The sequence below is a fragment of the Jaculus jaculus genome, chromosome 5, assembly GCF_020740685.1.
Source record: "Jaculus jaculus isolate mJacJac1 chromosome 5, mJacJac1.mat.Y.cur, whole genome shotgun sequence".
Classification (NCBI taxonomy): Eukaryota; Metazoa; Chordata; class Mammalia; order Rodentia; family Dipodidae; genus Jaculus; species Jaculus jaculus.
The window spans coordinates 173,280,096-173,301,617 of NC_059106.1; the positions used below are offsets into that span (position 1 = coordinate 173,280,096).

Genomic DNA, 21,522 nt, shown 5'->3' on the forward strand with positions numbered 1-21,522 from the left:
GCCTAACAAGTCAAAATAGTATTTCTATAAGAAAATGCATTCCAGGTTAGAGAGGACTCAATCCAACCCCATAGTAGGTTTATGACTGAATAAAGCCACCAAGAGTCAATGTTGAACTAAATTCACAAAACAATCCAGGCATGGTGGTGCACGCCTTTAATCCCAGCACTCAGGAGGCAGAGGTAGAAGGATTGCCATGAGTTCAAGGCTACCACCCTGAGACTCCATAGTGAATTCCCGGTCAGCCTGGGCTACAGTGAAACCCTACCTCAAAAAAAAAAAATAAATAAATAAATCATAACATGACTAGTTACCCGTAAGTGTGCAACACCAAAACTTCGTAAGAAAAACTGACCATCGTAATTCAGAGAAAAACTACAATACTTACATTTAGCATTTCCAAATCATTACTTTCTAAGCCCTGGGTCAGAAGGACTGGGAAGCTGTTCGTCTGCAGAAGTTCATCCTTCCCTTCTTTTGCAGCTATCCCCATTGCTCCTAGGCGCTCTTCGATGCTCCCCTGAAAACAGAAGCTCTCCATTAGGGATGGCCAAACAGGGCCATGGGAGTCTGGAAACAAACACGAACTGACATCTCAGTCCCCAAAAGCACCAATTCCAAAGCAATCTTATTCCCACAGCAGTAACATGGGGGCAAGTGTTCCCAACACCTGTAAACCAGTTTTCAGGTTCTAGTGGGAAAGTAAAACCAACGCCACTATAACTTGGAAATAGGCATCACGAGCCCTGTATTACAAGACTCGAGATTCAAGGACTTGGCATCTTCCTGCAGCAAAGCTGAGCCCATTAGCACACAAGCTGCCCCAGGTGTCACTATCCCTTGGCATCAACCTCAAATCTAAAACAAAATATTCATCAAAAAAGCGAGGACTTAGCTGGGTGTGGTGGCGCAAGCCTTTAATGACAGCACTCAGGAGGCAGAGGTAGAAGGATCACAGAGTTCAAGACCATGCTGAGACTACATAGTAAATTCCAGGTCAGCCTGAGCCAGAGTAAGACCCTCAAAAAACCTCCCCCCCAAAAAAAGTGAGGACTTACACTCTTAAAACATCTGTTTGGGGACTGGAGATATAGCTCAGAGATTAAAGGAACTTGCTTGCTTGCTTGTCAAGCCTGAAGGCCTGATGACCAGGGTTTGACTCCCCAGTGCCCACATAAAGCCAGATGCACAAAGTGGTGCATGCATCTGGAGCTCCTTTGAAGAGGCTAGAGCCCTGGCGCACTCACTTTGTCTCTCTTTTCCTGTCTGCTTGCAGATAAATAAAAGTATTCTTAAAGTGAATTTTTTTTCACCTTAAGTGTAAACATGGTGCAATTTGCTCTACAAAAGCAATGCTGAACAGAAGTAACCCTTGGCTGATGTAGGCCAACAACATGCTCTGCCAATACTTGGTAGCTGAGCTGAAGCATGAAGGTGCTCTGTGACTAACAAAGCCAACAGCTATGTCCAAAAGAGCACCCTATTTGGGTCATCCTAACAGACCCCTCCAAAAAATTAAGTAGCTAAGGTAAGGCTAAGCGTGCAAGGCCCTTGACTCAAACTCTAGAAGGGAGAGGGATGGCAGAGAAAATATTAAAGCAAGAAAATATTAAGCAGATGAACCTAGATCAAACTAAGTAAAATTCACACTTTTAGCTGGGCGTGGTGGCACGCACTTTGAATTCTAGCACTTGGGAAGCACAGGTAGGAGGACCACCATGACTTCAAGGTCACCCTGAGACTACACAGTGAATTCCGGGTCAGCATGGACCACAGAGAAACCCTTCTGCGAAAAACTAAAAAAAATAAAATAAAAAGAAAGTGAAATTCACACTTTTATTTTTATGGTCAGTTAACAGTCAGATATGAATGTCTAGAGTATTTGCAACCCTTCTACTCAATAAAGACATTAAAAATCACCTAAAGAAATTTTTTTTCTAGAATGAAAATGCTAAAAATAAAGATTATTTCCTCAAGAGTGAATGAAAACTCAGAACCTTGTGAGTGTGTGCACATGTGTATACAGTAAGCACAGGAGAGTTCTGGGAGTAATTTACAAAGATTATAAGCACTGTAAGTAACTGTAAACATCTTTTTGACAGACCAATTGTCACATAATCAGCCAGAGTTGCTCAGACAGCCAAGAGAAAGAGGCATCATTGGAACTCAGCAATATGCGAAACCCAATGGAAGTCATCACAGCTAACTCTGACATCATTTATCAACTTCATCTAACCAACTAACTACTGGAAAATGGCCAATAGTTAATTTTTAGTTAGCAAAAATTGCATCTCTTAAGAATGGTGGCCTGAGTCTTGCAAAGGTGAAAATGTAAAAAATCTGGAGGCCAGGTGTGGTGGCACACACTAGTCCCAGCACTTGGGAGGCCAAGGTAGGAGGATTGGCATAAGTTCAAGGCCACTCAGAGACTACATAGTGAATTCCAGGTAAGCCTGAGCTACAGTGAGACCCTACCTCGAAAAACTAGAAAAACTTAAAAAAAAAAAAAAAAAAAAGATTTGGAACCTACACCCACCTGGGAGGAAGACAGGATAGCAACAGCGATCTCAGCGTATTTCTCAAACGTCAGTTTTGGCTCTAGCCAACACACTCCCAGCCGTGCTTAAACCTCCAAGTCAAGACTCAAGTATGTGCCAAAGCGGCGGCATTACCTCGTTGCCTCCTAGCTTCCTCTTACTCTCCACTTCCTTGGTTTGCTGGGCTGGAGGCTTGTTCAGTGCTTGATGTCCAGGAATCCCAGGCACCAGAACTTTTGCTTCAGAATTCACCACTGGCGTCCTCACCTGTAACAGTATCAAGTGTGGAAAAAGAAACCATGCCTTAGTTCTTGCGCTTCCTCTATGAGAGCACAAATGGCTTTTCTATTATGAAATGCAATATAATGTACTTACCATGACAAGAGTACAGGATAAATTTCAACTGAATGCTGACAAATAAGATTTGGAGCCTCTTAGTTGGCTGTTCATCTCTCCTGAACTCCCAAGTTCCTGTCCTGGTAAGTAAGCTTCCCCTCTCTCAGCCTAGCCAGGTTGAGGGATAGAGCCCCAATCCTTAATCCCACATGGGCTCTCTGCCTGCTCTCTCCCCTCTCTAAATCCCTCTTCTTGTTTCAGACCCATGCTCCCTTCCCTCCCATCCCATGGCCACGTGGATACACCCATTCCTACTTCCTTGGTCAGTGGACTCTCCCTCACCCCTCCTGACTTCTAAATAAATGTAATACTTTAACAATTTTAAAAAATGGAACATTTACTGTGGTATTAAAGTTTGATATACCTCATTAAAAGTGAAAACAGGGCTGGCAAGTTGGCTTAGTGGTTAAGGAGCTTGCCTGTGAAGCCCAAGAACCCTAAAACCCATGTAAGCAGATGCACATGGGTGGCACATGCATCTGGAATTCACTTGCAGCTGCTGGAGGCCCTGGCAGGTCCATATTCTCCTTCCCCTTCTTCCCTCCTCAATAAATAAGTTAAAAAATAAATTTTAAAAAGGGGGCATCCAGGCACTCAGGAGTCAAGGAGGTTTGCCATGAGTTTGAAGTCAGCCTGAAACTACATAGTGAATTTCAGTTCTGCCTGGGCTAAAGTTAGACCCTACCTCAAAACCCTCTCCCCCACACACAAAAAAAGTTAAATCAAAGAAAAACACAAGCTGGAGAGATGGTTCAGTGGTTAAAGCCACTTGTCTACAAACCCTGTAGGTTTGATTTCCCAGCATTCATGTAAAGCCAGATGCACAAAGTGGTGCACACATCTGGAATATGTTTGAAGTGGCAAGAGGCCCTGGTACACCCATTCCCTCTACTTACAATAATAAAAAATAAATAAATGGGGGCAGCAGAGATGGCTTAGCTGTTAAGGTTCATGCCTGCAAAGCCTAAGGACCCAGGTCTATTCCCCAGCACCCGCATAAGCCAGACAGATGTGCGTGGGGCACACGTGTCTGGAGTAGGTCTGCAGTGACTGGAGGCCGTGGTGCGCCCATTCTCTCTCCCTATCTGCCTCTCCCTCTCTCATCTCTAATAAAAGAATATAATTTTAAAAGAATGCTAGTTATGTTATGACCACCTCTGCAATTTAATCTTTACCAGACACGCTCAGACAGCCAAGAGAAAGGTGTCATCTCTGAAACTCAGCCAGAAGCGAAACCATATGGATGTCATCAGTGCATGACTGGGCCTTCTTTCCTTTTCTCCTCCCACCACCAAAAGGGCTATCTACATGCCAACACCAGATATTATGGAGACAGAGCACCACAATGATACTTTATGGCAATAAATTCCAGTTCCACTATGGGCTCATCTTACCAAGAAACACACATTCCTCGAAAGAAAGTTGTGATTTAAGTCCTGGCACTGACCAGACACTCACTGAAGTTTGGTATTACTCTACTTCCCTCCTATGCAGAGCACCACGCACCCAGATGAGGAACTGGAGCTAAGGTCTGTACCAGAGGGCCACACATCACTGACACAGCCAACAAAGGGTTCAGAAATGAAGTTTTGCAGTCCTGATATCTACAGCATAATCCTGCAACATTTCTAAGAGAAGACCACGAAGATGATGTTAAAGAATCAAAAGCAGCCGGGCGTGGTGCTGCACACCTTTAACTCCAGCACTGAGGAGCAGAGGTAGGAGGACTGCTGTGAGTTCAAGGCCACCCTAAGACTACACAGTGAATTCCAGGCCAGCCAGGGATACAATACCACAACCAATTCAATCCATCACATCCATTATATTTTAACTTCAAATCTATAAGGTCACTCACCTTTGTTACTGCAGTTTCTACTCTGGGAGCCCAGCAGTTTGAAATTTCTCTTTCTAAACACACATGAGATTCTTTGGAGTTTAAAGCCTGAGAATAATTTTTGAAAGGGAGACGGAAAGGGAGACAAAAGAAACTAAGTCAAGCAAAACCAGAAATCGCAAAAGTGAAACAAATGACTACATTTTTATAAAAATATTAAAAGTGTGAAAGTTTCCACACTACCCTGTCAGCCACAATCACCACTCCAGACTGACAGCAGCTGAGAAGTGGACTCGCCACACACTACTGGTACAATGTTGACCTCCCGCATTTATGAACTGCTTCAATTTTCCACACTGAAAGTTTTATAAAGTCAACTGATTTCTTAAATTAAGAGAATTTAAAGGCAATGTATCAGGTCAGCATTCTGGTTTAAAAAAAGTTCCCTGCACAAACTGAGATCTAGTTCAGGCTTTCCTGAGGGTATTCTTTACTTAGCAAGTCAAAGACAGCATTGCTGAATAACAAACTGCTCTAATGTGGATTTTTATGCCATGACACACTGAATGGGCACAGGGACTATGTGCAACAAATGAGGGCTATAGGAAATTCTAAAGTCCATATAACCAATTGATATCTGTAAACACAAACAGGTAATATTGGCCATATCTGGAAAGGGGCTCCACCCATATGGCAAGCAAAGTGCTCCCAGTTTAAAACTTCTCTCCTTGTTTTATTAAGGTGTATGCATGTAGTTAATTTTTAAAGTGTATTAAAGCTGGCATGGTGCATGCACACCCATGAACCAGAACTCAGAAGTAATAGCAGTAATAGCTCTAGGCCAGCCTGATCTACGTAACAAGTTCAAGGCCAACCAACCAGCCAAGGTTACATATCAAAACCCTATCTCCATCAATTGACCAATCAATGTCTCCCATTCACATGGCTGAGGATGTATCTCAGTGGTGGAGTTCTTATCTACCAATAAGAAGGAGAGACTGAGCTGGGCATGGTGGCACATGCCTTTAATCCCAGCACTGGGAAAGCAGAGGTAGAAGGATTGCCTTGAGTTCAAGGCCACCGTGAGACTACATAGTTAATTCTAGGTCAGCCTGGGCCAGAGTGAGACCCTACCTTGAAAAACCAAAAGGAAAAAAAAAAAAGAAAGAAAGAAAGAGAGAGAGAGACTGAGTGAGATGGGGGATATGATGGAGAATGGAATTTCAAAGGGGAAAGTGGGGGGAGGGGTATTACCATGGGATATTTTGTATAATCATGGAAAATGTTAATAAAAATTGAGGAAAAAGAAAGCAAAAAAAAAAAAACCCAGCACTGGGTTCAACCCCCAGCTCTAGAGAAAGGGGAGGGGGGGACAAGTATTTATTAAGACTCAACAAGAGGGCTGGAGAGATGGCTTAGTGGTTAAGCACTTGCCTGTGAAGCCTAAGGACCCTAGTTCGAGGTTCGATTCCCCAGGACCCACATTAGCCAGATGTACAAGGGGGCACACACATCTGGAATTCGTCTGCAGTGGCTGGAGGCCCTGGCGTACCCATTCTCTCTCTCTCTCTCTCTCTCTCTCTCTCTCTGCCTCTTTCTCTGTCTGTCGCTCTCAAATAAAAAAATAAAAATAAACCAAAAAAATTAAAAAAAAAAAAAAACACTCAACAAGAGGGCTGGAGAGATGGCTTAGCAGTTAAGGTATCATATAAAAAGCCAAAGGATCCCCGTTCGACTCTCCAGGACCCACATTAGCCAGATGAGAAGGGGGCACAAACAGCTGGAGTTCATTTGCAGTGGCTGGAGGCCCTGGCATATTCATTCTAACTCTCTTGCTCTCGCAAATAAATAAATTTTTAAAAATAGATAAAAGTAAAAGACTCAACAAGAGCTTATTTGGCCATGCAATATTCCACTTATGTTTCCTCAGGGACATATTACTACAATTATTTCAAGTATAGCTTAAGAAATGACCTACTACACATGTCTAAGAACTCACAAGTCTTCTAAATTGAATGCTCTGCTTACAAAACTTCCTAAGAAAAAAATCTAATGCATGCTAATACTAAGAGTTCTTTATTAAGATTTATATGTTATGTAATGAGAAAAATTCAACCACCATGCTAATCAAAACAGTATCTAGGGCTGAAGAGATGGCTTAGTGGTTAAGCGCTTGCCTGTGAGGCTTAAGGACCCCGGTTCGAGGCTCGATTCCCCAGGGCCCACGTTAGCCAGATGCAGAAAGGGCACATGCGTCTGGAGTTCATTTGCAGTGCCTGGAGGCCTTGGTGTGCCCATTCTCTCTCTCTTTCTATCTGCCTCTTTCTTTCTCTCTGTGTCTATTGCTCTCAAATAAATAACTGAACAAAAATTTTTTTAAAAAGTGTCTAGAAAGAACGTTTGGTAATCACACACCTGTGATGTGACTAGTCCAAAGTAAGGAGGTATACACATAAAATAGCAAGTTCCAAAGAATACCAAGAGAAAGGGAGGTGATCCCCAACGATGCTGCATGGTGACTACGTCTGGACAAGTTATTTTCAGGCTGTTGGGTTAAATAAACAGTTCTCACAAATCAAACCATCCCATGAAAGATCCATTAAAAATAAGAGGAGGAAAACGGGCATGGTGGTGCATGCCTTTAATCCCACCACTCGGGAGGCAGAGGTAGGAGGATTGCAGTGAGTTTGAGGTCACCCTGAGACTACATAGTGAATTTCAGGTCAGCCTGAACTACAGTGAGACACCTACCACAAAAAACCAAAAAAATAAATAAATAAATAAAGGAGGGCTGGAGAAATGGCTTAGCAGTTACGGCGTTTGCCTACAAAGCCAAAGGATCCCAGTTCGACTCTCCAGGATCCAAGTAAGCCAGATCCACAAGGGGGCGCATTTATCTGGAATTTGTTTGCAGTGGCTGGAGGCCCTGGCATATCCATTCTCTCCCATCCACCCCCATTTCTCTCTCTCAAATAAATAAATAATTTTTAAAAACATAAATAAATAAATAAATAAATAAATAAATAAATAAATAAATAAATAAATAAATAAATGGGGATGGCTGGAGTAATGGCTTAGACGTTGAAGCATTTGCCGGGGAAGTCTAAGGACCCAGATTTGATTGTCCAGTACCCACATAAGCCAGATGCACAAGGGGGCACATTCATCTGGAGTTCATCTGCAGGGGCTAGAGGCCCTGGCGCTCCCATTCTCTCTATCTGCCTCTCTCTATCTCAAATAAAATATATATATATTAAATAAAAGCTGGGCATGGTGGTGTACAACTTTAATCCCAGCACTCAGGAGGCAGAGGTAGGAGGATCACTGAGACTTCAAGGCCACTCTGAGATTACATAGTGAATTCCAGGTCAGCGTGGGCTACAGTGAGACCCTACCTTGAAAAAACAAAATAGAGAATGTTACTTAATTTCTCCTTAAATATTCCAAAGAGTAGCCAAAAATATCCTTTTTAGAATCATTCTCTTCCTGCACAGGCAAAGGTTGCATTGTTTTCCTCCAGAGTAGCATCTACGTACCACTCTTTCAATAGCAGGCTGAAACCAATTGCCATACACAAGCAGTAATGACATTTTGTCCGAGCAAAAGCCAGCTGCTAGGATAGGAATGGGTTTTGGTGTAGCTTTCTTGCCTTTCCCAGGTGTTGCTATCTGAATTGTGCAGTTTGAAGTCAAGGGCTTTTTGCAGTGTCTAGGAATGGAGGAAAAAATAAGATTAGAGAATATGAAATAACAACTCTTTGTAGTTCTTTGAGGCTGGCATAAAGTCACAAAATGTGACCATCTCCTAGCATCCATAATTCTATTGAGAATGGCCACAAAGACACCATGTTATTAAAGACTGCACCAAACCCCACTGACACTAGGACTTGAAATCCACCTACCCCATCTGTCCCATACTGTCAGGCCCAAAAAAGAGGACCAACACTCCCAAAGTCAATACCCTGAGCTTTAGCCTTCTTCCAGACAGCCCCATTCCATTGCTCCCAAGTTCAAAGCCTCGCCCCAGCCTGGGGCATGTCTTCTCCACAGGCTCTTTGCGCTCTAGCTCCATTGCTCATACTTGCAGGCCTCAAGTGGTGCCCACACCCTTAGTGACAGAGGAATTGGATACAGCATTCTTTTTATTTAAATGTTTTATTTATTGGTTTATTTGAGAGAAAGAGGCAGAGAGAGAACGGGTGTGCCCCCTTGTGCATCTGGCTTACGTGGGCCCCAGATCCTTTGGTTTTACAGTCAAACGCCTTAACCGCTAAGCTATCTCTCCAGCCCATTTTTTGAATATTTTATTTATTTATCTATGTTTGTTTGTTTGAGAGAAAGAGGCAGAGAGAATATTCTTTTGTTCTCCACTAATACTAATACTCCACTAATACCAATCTCAGACTGGACAGATGGCACTGCAGTCAAGGCGCTTGCTTGCAAAGCCTAACAACCCGGGTTCAATTCTCCAGTACCCATGTAAAACCAAATGGACATAGTGCTGCATGAATCTGGAGCTCATATGCAGTGGTTAGAGGCCCTGGCATGCCCTTTCTTTCTCTCCTTTCCCCTCCCTCTCTTCTCTCTCCCTCTCTCTCTCTGCTTGCAAATAAATAAATTTAAAAGAAAATTAAATACCAATCTCGACCCAAAAACCCTTTGAAGCGTCGTCATCTTGCCAGCTTATTCTCCATGTTGCGAGTGTCATCTGTGTCACACTCCCCTACTAGTTCTAAAGACACCTCATAAAAAAAGCACCAAAGTGGGCTGGAGAGATGGCTTAGCAGTTATGGTGTTGGCCTGCAAAGCCTAAGGATCCAGGTTCAATTCTGCCAAGTCCCATGAGAGCCAGATACACAAGATGGCACATGCATCTGGAGTTCATTTGCAGTGGCTAGATGCCCTAGTGTGCCCATTCTATCTGTCTCAAATAAATAAATAAGCCGGGCGTGGTGGCGCACGCCTTTAATCCCAGCACTCGGGAGGCAGAAGTAGGAGGACTGCCATGAGTTCAAGGCCACCCTGAGATGACAGAGTTAATTCCAGGTAAGCCTGGACCAGAGTGAGACTCTACCTTGAAAAACCAAAAAAAAAAAAAGAAAAAGAAAAAGAAAAATAAATAAATAAATAAATAAATAAATTTTTAAACCACAAAAAATGATAGGGTCTAAGAGTCTAAAAATTTATAAAGAGTTCTTCAAGAATACTTTCAAGTTCTGGAGGGATGGCTTAGCAGTTAAGGCGCTTGCCTGAAAAGCCAAAGGACCCAGGTTTGATTCCCCAGGGATCCACATTAGCCAGATGCACAAGGGGAAGCATGCGTCTGGAGTTCGTTTGCAGTGGCTGGGGGCCCTGGCATGCCCATTGTCTGTCTGTCTGTCTTGTCTCTCTCTCTGTGTCAAATAAATAAATAATTTTTTTAAAAAATAATACTTTCAATATTCTAAAGAACAGAATTTTAATAGCAAAAAAATAAGGTGGTATGACCACAAAGCAAATAAACAGGGAGACAGAAATCATCTTACTTACCCATTTAATATGTGTTCAAAAAGATGCACTTGACCGTCTCTGCAAACAACAGCTAACTTGACAGGCTAAAGAAACAAAATACAGCTGATGAAATACTATCATCAATGTTAACTCGTAAACTAAACTCTCTTCTTACCCCTTCAGAACCAGAAAAAAGCAACAACAAACAGGGGAGGGGAGGGGAGGGGAGGTTGTACTGGGAGAATAACTCAGCCTGAGTACAATCACCAGAACTGACATTTAAAAAGCCAGACATGGGCTATGGTTTATGGTCTGTAGAGATGGTCTAGAGTTTTAAGCCTCAGGACTCAGGTTTAAGGCCCCAATACCCACGTAAGCCAGATACACAAGGTGGTACATGAGTCTGTAATTCGTATGCAGAGGCTGGAGGCCCTGGCAGCCTATTCTCATTCATTCATTCTCCCTCTCTCCCTCACTAAAAATAAACTCATAGGGAAAATCCCATGGGAGGGAATATATCCCTGATACTGAAAACTTAAAACAGGGGTAGTCATGAGCCCTAGGGGTGTAACATCTGGTGATGTCTGGATAAATATCTGTACTATGCTTATCAAACTGCCCAGTAAGCACTTCTTTTAATATTCATACCTTTATATTAATGCTACTCTCACTTTGGGTAGAGAATCTTCTCTTTTCAGATGGCAGTGACCTTGGGATGACTCAGAAGGCAACACAGTGCTAAGAAGTGACAGGAGTGCTCAGTACTGCAATATCTCTATCACACCTTCCAAGGCTCAGGGTCCATTGCGGAAGAGGTGGCAGAAAGAATGTAAGAGCCAAAGGAAGGGTAGGACTCCTTACAGCGTGCTCCTCCAGACACAAAATGGCCCGGATATCTATGACCTCACAGTGCCTGACACTACCTAAACAAGACCATCATAATAGAAAGAAAAGATCATGACATCAAAATAAAAAAGAGACTGATTGAGAGGTTGAGGGTATATGATGGAGAATGGAGTTTCAAAGAGAAAAGTGGAGGGAAGGAGGGCATTACCATGGGATATTGTTTATAATCATGGAAGTTATTAATAAAAAAATTGAAGGAAAAATAGAAAATAATTGATCTATTCTCTAAATGGGGCGTCAAGTTTCACAAATCTGAAAGTTACTTTTCTGTGTTTATTATTTGTATGCATGCTTTAGTTATTCACACATGCATGCTGAAGATTAGACCCCCACCTTTGTGCTTTAACACTAAGCAATACCTCAGCATAAGTAACTTCCATTTAAAGTAACTACCTCCAACTCACACATAAAGTTAAAAACTCTTTACAAAAATCATTGAAATGTAGTCACCCTATTTGGGGAAGGGGGTCTCGAAAGAGCATCTCACTCTAGCCTAGGCTGACTTGGAACTCTGTAGTCCCAGGCTGGCCTCAAACTCACTGCAATCCTCCCACCTCTGCCTTCTGAATGCTGCCTTTTTGTTTTAATAGTATGGGACAAATACCAGTGTTCTCATATTGGCTTTCTATGATGAAAACTTTTGGTTGCTATGAGCTAATTCACTGAATACAATGAATGCACACAAACCTATGCACAGAATGAACTTACAGAGCAGGCCTGTGCTAAAACGCTGTCCTTGTTTTTTCTAGGTAACGTCTTTGCTCCAGCCCAGGCTAATCTGGAATCCACTATGTAAATCTCAGGGGTACCTTGAACTCAAGGCAATCCTCCTACCCTGGCTTCCTGAGTGCTGGGATTAAACCAGTTACATGGTGCATTTTTTTTTTGGGGGGGGGTAGGATCTCACATTAGCCCAGGCTGACCTGGAATTCACTATGGAGTCTCAGGGTGGCCTGCAACTCATGGTGATCCTCCTACCTCTGCCTCCCGAGTACTGGGATTAAAGGTATGCCCAACCACGTCCGGCTATTGTGCATACTTAACTAGAGATTTCTAGAACTACTTAAAATGAGTCATGGGTCTCACTGCTACCTGACCTGAACTCCTATCACACAGTACAGCTTACAGATAATCACTGATCTAAGTATAAATTCCTTACCCTACCTTACAACAGAAAGCCATCCTTGCTACCAGAATCATTATCTAATGATTGGATTTTGAAAGCAATGTTTGTTCCAATACAACAAGTTTTTCTTTCAAATACTAAGATAAAGGCTGGAGAGCTGGCTCAGCAGTGAGGATTGCCACCAGGCCTGTCGAACAAGAGAACTGAGGTTCCCCAGAACCCCTGTCAGAGCTGCAGGTGGCAATGTGTGTCTATAACCCCAGCGGGGGAGGGAGGCACAGAGGATCACTGGGGCCCGCGAGTTGATGGCAGCTGGGGTAGCCGTACAGATGTGGTCTCAATGAAACAGTTCAGCAATAGTGAAGGGAACGGCTCCTGACGCACCCCTTGGGCCTCTGAATGCACACACATATCATGTGCCACCCCCCACACACACACAAATGCACTACAAACATGAAGGAAATAAAGACTAAGACACAATGAAAACTCCTTAAAAATTCCTTAATGAACAGTCATATACATACACACATACAAATGTAATTCTTTTTTTGTTTGTTTGTTTTTTGTTTTTTGAGGTAGGGTCTCACTCTGGCTCAGGCTGACCTGGAATTCACTATGTAGTCTCAAGGTGGCCTCGAACTCACGGCAATCCTCCTACCTCTGCCTCCCTAGTGCTGGGATTAAAGGCGTGCGCCACCACGCCCGGCCCACAAATGTAATTCTTATTAACAAATTCCGCCACAATTTTTTGTAATATTTTAGGAGCTGGAGAAATGGCTCACTGGTTAAAGCCACTTGCTTGGAGTATTTTTATTTATTTACCTGTGAGCAGAGAGAATAGGGAACACCAGGGCCTCCTGCCACTGCAAATGAACTCCAGCCACATGCACCACTTTGTGCATCTGGCTTTATGTAGGTGCTAAGGAATTCAGCCCCGGTCTGCAGGCTTTGTAAGCAAGCGCCTTTAACCACTGAACCATCACCTCAGCCTACTCTCAACAGCTTTTATTAAATCCCATAATTTATGTTTTTATGTGTGTTTTTTTTTTTATTTTGCAAGCAAAGAAAATGGGTGCACCAGGGCCTCCAGCCACCACAAAAGGACTCCAGATGCATGCACCTCTTTGTGCATCTGGCGTTATGTGGGTTACTGATGCCACCATGCCCAGCCACATGGTTCATTTAAAAAGTAACATTTAGGGCTGGAAAGATGGCTCAGCAGTTAAGGCACCTGCCTTAACTTGCCTGTAAAAACTTATGACCCAAGTTCAATTCTCCAGTACCCACATAGAGCCAGATGCACAAAGGGGCACATGCATCTGAAATGCATGCTAGAGCCCCTGGTGTACCCATTCTCTGTCTTGCTTGCAAATAAATTTTTTTTTTAAAGTTACATGTAGCTAGTTATGGTGGTTCCAACCCTTGAAACAAAGGCAAGAGGACTGCAAAAGTTCAACACCAACCTGCACCACATACCAAGAAGTAGCCAGCCAGGGCTGCATTACTAAATAAACATGACTATCTCTCTAAAAACAAATAACTTACTTTTCAATCTAAAATCACTTCTCAAATATCAAGCAACTCACCTCTTCTTTGTTTTCTGACAAAGTCAAGTCAATGTGGACAGGTTCGTCGGTAACTGTGAAAGACATCACTGCACTCTTCTCTCTGCTTTCTGAGCGGACCTGCCTAGAATGAAGCCAGCTGTCAGATGACAAGTCTGCCCCTGAGGAGCTGCAAAACTAGAGTTCAATACCAAGATCCAAATATGGGAACCATCTGTCAAGACTGCATCGTATGTCTGCTTGGGCATTACTACATTTCTACACGTACACTGCAAGGAAGACAGCATGACCAAGCATAAACAGTTCTGGAGGAATTAAGATGAATAGCATTCTCTATCCTTTTGTCTGTCTAATTTGATTTCACTCATAGTCAGAATTACTTTAAATAAACAGTGTTATCAATTCATTTCCACAAAAAAAAGGGCAGAGGGAGCTGGGAAGATGGCTAAGTAGTAAAAAGGCTTTGTAAAGCTGGCATACGATTTCCAAGCTGCCATGTAAGCCAGATGTATTGCAATGCACAGGCACACATACACACACAAGTTTAAATCAGAGATTTTTGACTGGCTATGCATTACTATAGTCAATTTTAGAATTCACTTCATTACAGTATCAAAAGAACAGAATACAGTAGGACTATGCACATGTGATTCTTATTATTCATACATTCTTCATTTGTAAACTCATCTATTTGCTAAAATTTGCAACCCCAAAATTACTGTTTGTGGAGCTTTCATGCTCAGTCATGTGTAGACTAGTGAAAAATCTGAGTTGCCCAATGTTCAACGCTCTCAGGTGAGACTGAGCATGCTCTTGCCTTGCCTTGCAGCTCTCCGTATTACAAAACAAAAGGTGTCTATTTAGTACCAGTGTGCTTTCTGAGTATTGTTGAATATTTAAATACAGTAAACTGCTCCCGAATATGCTATGATGTGTGTTATGGAGAAAATATGTGTTAGATGAGCTTTGTTCAAGAATGAGAAATACGACTGGGGAAATGGCTCAGTGGTTAAGATGTTTGCCTGTGAAGTCTAAGGACCCCAGTTCAATCACTCAGGACCTACACAAGCCAGATGGACAAGGCGGCGCATGAGTCTGGAGTTCATTTGCAGTACCTGGAGGACCTGGTGTGCTGTTTTCTCTCTCTCTCTCTCTCTCTCTCTCTCTCAAATACATTTTTTTAAAAACTGAGAGAAACAGTACTAAATTCAATGTTAATCTCTCAAAAATATATTCCATAAGGAGTCTGTAAGTAAAAGCATACATATAACAACAAAGGCCTAAGGATCCAGGTTCAATTCTCCAGGTCCTACGTAAACCAGCACAAGGTGATGCATGCGTCTGGAGTTTATTTGCAGTGGCTAGAGATCCTGCATGCCCATTCTCTCTCTGTCTCTAATAAATAAAATAAAAGTAACCTCAAAGGTAAGTAATTAGCAACATAATCTGTGTTAAGGGGAAAGGGCTACTGGGAACAAAAACAATTACAGACTTTCCAGTAATCCCTCAAGAAAAAGACATTACTGCACTCACCCAAAGTACTACCTATTTATTCCAACAAAAGTACTGATTCACAAAATATTCAGCCCACTGCATCTCTAAACAAGCAGAGAAGAGTTTCTATTATGTATTATCTTAAAATTATCTCAAAAAAGATATGGTTTTTCAACCAGTTCTAATTTTCATCAGAACTCAATGGAATTTCAACACTGAATACAATAAGAAAGTCCAAGCTGGGACAGAGTTAAAGCTACCTACCAGACATTAAGTAACCGGTCATGCACTGCTCCAGACAAGAAATAAAGACCTGTAACTCCATCAAAAGGCTGGCTCTCGTTAGAGGATCTGATGGTAGTGAACATGAGTGATGACACTGGCGTCGCATGTCCTGTGAAGTGCTAAAGAAGTTGACTCTCTTTAGGAGGGTGATTTACAACAGTTCAAAAGTCCACATGTGATACACAGCTGATAAGAGTCCCATAAGGCAGTAACAGTATAATTTAATTCCAAAGAAAACAGTTATTATGCTGTAATCTCACTTCTTAAAAAATCAACGTGGGGCTGGAGAAATGGCTTAGCAGTTATAAGGCATTTGCCTGTGAAGCCTAAGGACCCAGGTTTGATTCTCCGGTACCCACTTTTGTACAAGGTGGCACATGCATCTGGAGTTCATTTGCAGTGGCTGAAGGCTCTGGTGTGCCCATTCTTTATCTCTCTCTCAAATAAATAAATAAAATATTTTTAAAGAAAGACTAAGCACTAAAATTTAAACACTACCTGAATATATATACTGGAACTCAAGATGCCCCTTCTAGCTCGGATGACCCTGCCATCACACATCATGTCCCTCCTATTTTTGAATTAAAGTTAATTCTATCTTTTTCTTCCCTTATTTTTGTTTGTGTTCACCAGGCTGGCCTCAAAGTCACAGTGATCTTAACTCTACCTCCCATACACTGGGATTTGCTTAGGCATGTGCCACCATGCCCAACCTGGATTCTATCCATTTTTGAAGGGGTTCTCTCTCAGATGCTCAGACACAGCCAAGGAATTGTAGGTCATCATTTTACTCTCAGTGAGTCGAAACCACAATTTTAAGGCATCATCACAGCACCACAAGTTGAGTGACCCCTGAGTGGCACTGACTTTTCCTAGCACTGAGTATCCACAGTTAAATACTAAGTGGATAAATGCTAATTATAAGCTACCCAAGGAAAACCACCATAATCATTTATACTTTTAATTCAAATTCTACTTATTTTCTTCATATACTTTACAAATATAAGTGAATGTATCTAACCCATTCAATGCCAACCAAATCTGGAATGCAACTTTATCTATTAATTCTATTACTTGTAATGTATCTGCAAATACAGAACTGCCTTTGGATTGTTTTGATTGTCTTTTTAGAGTAGGACTTACTATATTACCCAGGCTAGCCTCTGACTCTGTAACTCAATCCTCCTGCCTCTATCTCCCCAAAAGAGATAAATTCTACCAAGCATAGCTAAAAAATGTTAGTTTTGGACTGGAGAGATGGCTTAATGGTTAAGCACTTGCCTGTGAAGCCTAAGGACCTCGGTTCGAGGCTCAATTCCCCAGGACCCACACTAGCCAGATGCACAAGAGGGCGCATGCATCTAGAGTTCCTTTGCAGCAACTGGAGGCCCTGGCTCGCCTTTCTTTCCTTCCTTCCTTCCTTCCTTTTCTTTCTTTCTTTCTTTCTTTCTCACTCTCTCTCTCCCTCTCTCTCTCTCTCTCTCTGCCTTTCTGTCTGTCCTCTCAAATAAATAAATAAAAATAAACAAAACTTTTTTAAATGTTAGGTTTTTTCTTTTAGGTGCTGGGGAACAAACCCAGAGCTTTATGGACGTAAAACAAGCCCTCTACAAATTGAGATATATTCCCAGCCTCAGAATCTTTTCTATTAAAAGAAAAAAAATTCTATGGCTCAAACTTCTATCTCCACACTTGCTGAGTAACCGTCATACTTAGAAATAATTTCACTTACTCTGTAGATGTCTTTGGTCTCCAAAACCCATAGTTTGATTGTTCGACCAGCTGAAAGTAACATCTTTCCATCTGGAGATATGCACAGGGCACTGACGCTACTATTGTCTCCTTTCCATTTGCTAAATTGTGAATAGAAGAAAACATTTCAATGACTAGAGGAAAACTTTACAACAAAAAACAAGTCAACATTTAAAAATACTACTTGAGCCAGGCGTGGTGGCGCACGCCTTTAATCCCAGCACTTGGGAGCAGAGGTAGGAGGATCGCCGAGAGTTCGAGACCACCCTGAGACTACACAGTGAATTCCAGGTCAGCCTGAGCCAGAGTGAGACCCTACCTCAAAAAACCAAAAAATAAAATAAAATAAAATAAAAATCAAAAATAAAGCCGGGCGTGGTGGCACACGCCTTTAATCCCAGCACTCGGGAGGCAGAGGTAAGAGGATCGCCATGAGTTCAAGGCCACCCTGAGACTACAGAGTTAATTCCAGGTCAGCCTGGACCAGAGTGAGACCCTACCTCGAAAAACAAAAACAAAACAAAAATAAAATAAAATACTACTTGAGGGCTGGGGAAATAGCATAGTGGTTAATTAATGTGTTTGCCCGTGAAACCTCAGGACCCACATAAGCCAGAAGCATAAGGGGGCACAAGCATCTAGAGTTCGTTTGCAGTGACTAGAGGCCCTGGCATGCCCATTCTCTTTCTCTCAGCCTCTTACTCTGTCTCTCTTTCTAATAAATAAATAAATAAATAAATAAATAAATAAATAAATAAATAAATAAATAAATAAATAAATAAAATATTTTTTTAAAAGTACTACTTGAAGTTGTATGCCAATTGCATCCCTAAAATGTTCTGTTAGTAACTCCTGATGTACCACTAAGGTGGTCTCTCAACAAATGTGATCTCCCCTTGGCAGGTAATTGAAGATATATCAGAAAATGGGTAAGAATTTTAAGAATGTAAAACAGGGACATCCTGGAACCCAAGAAGTGTGAACTTGATTCATGCCTAGAAAACTGCCACACTGACTACACATCCTCAAAAGTCCATCCTTCCCCAGAAAGGTCCCTGCTTTCTCGGAAAGGCGAGCCTGTAATTTCCTTTGCAATACAAACAAGTTTAAGCTGCAACCCCAAAGGTCTTCGATTTCTTTTGGCATGTGTACGGGTGTTCATACATACGTGTACATGTGTGTACATGGAAGGCTGTCTTCAGGTTTCGTCTTTGATCACCCTCCACTCAACTGACTGAGGTAAGGTCTCATCTGAACCTACAGATTGCCACTCAAGTAGTTTACCTAGCCAGCTTGCCCAGAATCCTGTCTCTGCCTTCCTAGCACTGGAATTACAGGTGGGCTACCACAGCAAACTGGCATATGGGTGGATCCTCATGCTTGCATGGCAAAAATCTTACCCACTGAGCTGTTCTCCCCAGCTCAAAAAGTTAGTCCCTAAATCTACATGCATGAACTTTCACCTGAAAAGAGCAATAAGCTGGGAAGAAAGTTCTTTTCTAACAGCTCAAATACAATTAGAAGCAAGTCTCCATAATTTTATGTATACATTAATAGGCAACAGGGAGCTTTGCCACTCATATAGAAAAATTACATATTATAGACAAAGGATTAATTCTTAGGATACAATAACACCAGTGTGGTACTAACTCAAAATAGAAGCTATAAATAGACAATTCATAAACAAATGTAAATTATTGATAAACACAAAACACTTCAACTCCCTAGTTACCAAGGAAACAAATAAATATGAAAGAACTTTTCATTTACCCTTACTGGCTTCTAAATCCTATTCCCAATTTCTTATCAAGTTCTATCACTTCAAAGCTGTTTCGTTCACTGTGCATTATGTAGGCACTGAGTTGATACATACTGAAAATACATGTTCTCCAAAGCCTTGAGAATCTCAGAGACTTCCTCAATCTATTCCCAGTCAGCAATTAAACTTTCAGCAGAGGCTACCTGCTACCCTAGCCCATCTCAAGAAGTGTGTGACTGTAATTCTCCTCTCGGAAAACTTCAATACTGCAGACTCAAGGCCCAGCCTGTTAGACTTACTTCAGGAGATCTGTATACACAAGCAACATAAAATACACAGTATATGACATAACAATGATGCGCAACTTAAAAAGCACTAGATAGCCAAGACAAAGCCTTAGGTTCAGTTCCAAAAAAAAAAAAACAGAAAAAGTAGCAATGGGAAATGAGCTCTAGAAAAACAATCCGCAAGTTGGTAGATTAATTACTCTAGAAATGAAGTGATTTTAAATGCCAAATCGGGTAACCAAGTAATCTGAAAAATGTCTTCATTCAGGTATGGGTCTGGCCCATGCCTTTAATCCCAGCACTAGGGAAGCAGGGGGCAGAGGTAAGAGGATCATCATGAGTGTTCAAGACCACCCTGAGACTACATAGTGAATTCCAGGTCAGCCTCTGCCAGAGTGAAACCCTACCTCAGAGGAAAAAAAAAAGGGAAAAATATCTTCAACAAGTAAAGCAAAAATTAAATACTAATTTTCCATTGTATATAGTATCTGAAGGGGGAAGTATGGATAACAACATCAGTATAATACTGAGCTTATGAAACTCAAGTTTTTTAAATATTTTATTATTTATTAATTTATTTGTGAGAGAGGGAGAGAGAGAGAATGGGCGTGCCAGGGCCTTCAGTCACTGCAAACAAACTCCAGACACATGGGCCACCTTGTGCATCTGGCTTACATGGGTCCTGGGAAATAAACCAAGGTCCTTTGGCTTTGCAGGCAAATGCCTTAACCACTAAGCCATCTCTCCAGCCCAAAATTCAAATATTTTGAGGAGGGATCTTTAGTGGGCAAGAGGTTAGTTTTATTTGTTTGGTTTTTCGAAGTAGAGTCCTCGCTCTAGCCCAGGCTGACCTGGAATTAACTATGTAGTATCAGGTTTGCAGCAAACTCACAATGATCCTACCTCTGCCTCCCCAGGGCTGGGATTAAAAGGTATGTGCAACCACACCAGGCTTTTTAAGATTAGGTTTTTATTTAACCTATATCTCAACTGTGAATCAAGGACAGAACCAACCCACAAAGACACGAGTAAGTACATTAAGCATGTCTAAGGTGCTGGAAGAGCACTGAAATGTTCCTAGTCTTTATGAGTCTGTATGAACTCTCACCGAATTTAGCATCAGCCCCGCCCTAAACTCACTACAGGTATTTCTGACTGGAATGTGTAGATGATATGCAGGCAGTATATGGAGTACAAACATTCTCCACCTGCACCTTCCACCCCAACCATCCCTTAAACATCAAGCTTCCCTCACCACCTATATGCTGGCTCTTATCTTTCACAACAATAGTAATTATGATTAATAATAATTTCAAATCCAACTTGTACAAAGAGCTCAAAATAGCAGGACACAGTGCTGCATACCTTTAACCCCAGCACTCAGGAAACAGAGGTAGGAGGATCATCACAAGTTCAAGGCCACCTGAGACTACAGTGAATTCCAGGTCAGTCTGAGCTAGAGTGACACCCTACCTTGAAAAAATGAAAAACAAACCAAAAAGGCTCAAAGTAATTTATCTTCAAACCATAAATTTCTATAATTGGAAAATACTTTTCTTCTCTCCACATACCACACACACCTCTAAATTAGTTTACTCACTACCAAGTTAATCTTTTACTTCCCTGCCTCCTCTTGGCCTTTGCACTGCCATCTCTCCTCCTTTTACCCATTCTTGAAACCTCCTCTAACCAAATCTTCTCTCCTAGAAGGTCCAAAAGGAAACATCTTCTCTTCCACCAAACCTTCCCAACACTACCCTGACCTGGCAAGTAACCACAGACCACCTTAGGATATCTTGTTTGTTAGTTTGTTTTTACCAGGTAGGGTCTCACGCTAGCCCAGGATAACCTGGAATTCGCTATGTCATCTCAGGGTAGCCTCAAATCCAAAGCAATCCTCCCACCTTGCCTCTCAAGTGAGAGATGAAAGGCATGTGCCACCATGCCTGGCTGGGTATCTTTGAAGTATTAAGATTCGTAATGCCAATAAGCATCCTTGAGAACCATCTATAACCTCACTGGTGTACACATTCCACACTGTGTACTTCAAGGCATTTCCAAACAGTAAGTGGAAAACCTCCAGTCCCAGGCA

At 41.9% G+C, this 21,522-nt stretch overlaps 1 protein-coding gene and 3 non-coding genes across 4 annotated transcripts in view; all 4 read right to left on the bottom strand.

The window, feature by feature from the left end:
- The window catches only part of Wdr43 (WD repeat domain 43), a 56,290-nt gene that overhangs the window by 19,300 nt on the left and 15,468 nt on the right, over positions 1-21,522 (bottom strand). Inside the window, exons 4-11 of the mRNA XM_045150856.1 lie at positions 17,365-17,485; positions 15,612-15,751; positions 13,875-13,977; positions 10,296-10,360; positions 8,304-8,475; positions 4,789-4,875; positions 2,673-2,804; positions 389-520 (exon numbers count right to left, since the gene is read on the bottom strand). Of these exons, the coding sequence (XP_045006791.1) occupies positions 389-520; positions 2,673-2,804; positions 4,789-4,875; positions 8,304-8,475; positions 10,296-10,360; positions 13,875-13,977; positions 15,612-15,751; positions 17,365-17,485 (952 nt within the window). The remainder of the gene's footprint in view (positions 1-388; positions 521-2,672; positions 2,805-4,788; positions 4,876-8,303; positions 8,476-10,295; positions 10,361-13,874; positions 13,978-15,611; positions 15,752-17,364; positions 17,486-21,522) is intronic.
- On the bottom strand, positions 2,129-2,205 carry LOC123461298. Its single transcript, XR_006637586.1, has one exon. It is a non-coding gene; the product is annotated as a small nucleolar RNA SNORD53/SNORD92 (small nucleolar RNA).
- LOC123461297 lies at positions 4,114-4,191 on the bottom strand. The gene has a single exon (XR_006637585.1). It is a non-coding gene; the product is annotated as a small nucleolar RNA SNORD53/SNORD92 (small nucleolar RNA).
- LOC123461300 lies at positions 16,383-16,467 on the bottom strand. Its single transcript, XR_006637589.1, has one exon. It is a non-coding gene; the product is annotated as a small nucleolar RNA SNORD53/SNORD92 (small nucleolar RNA).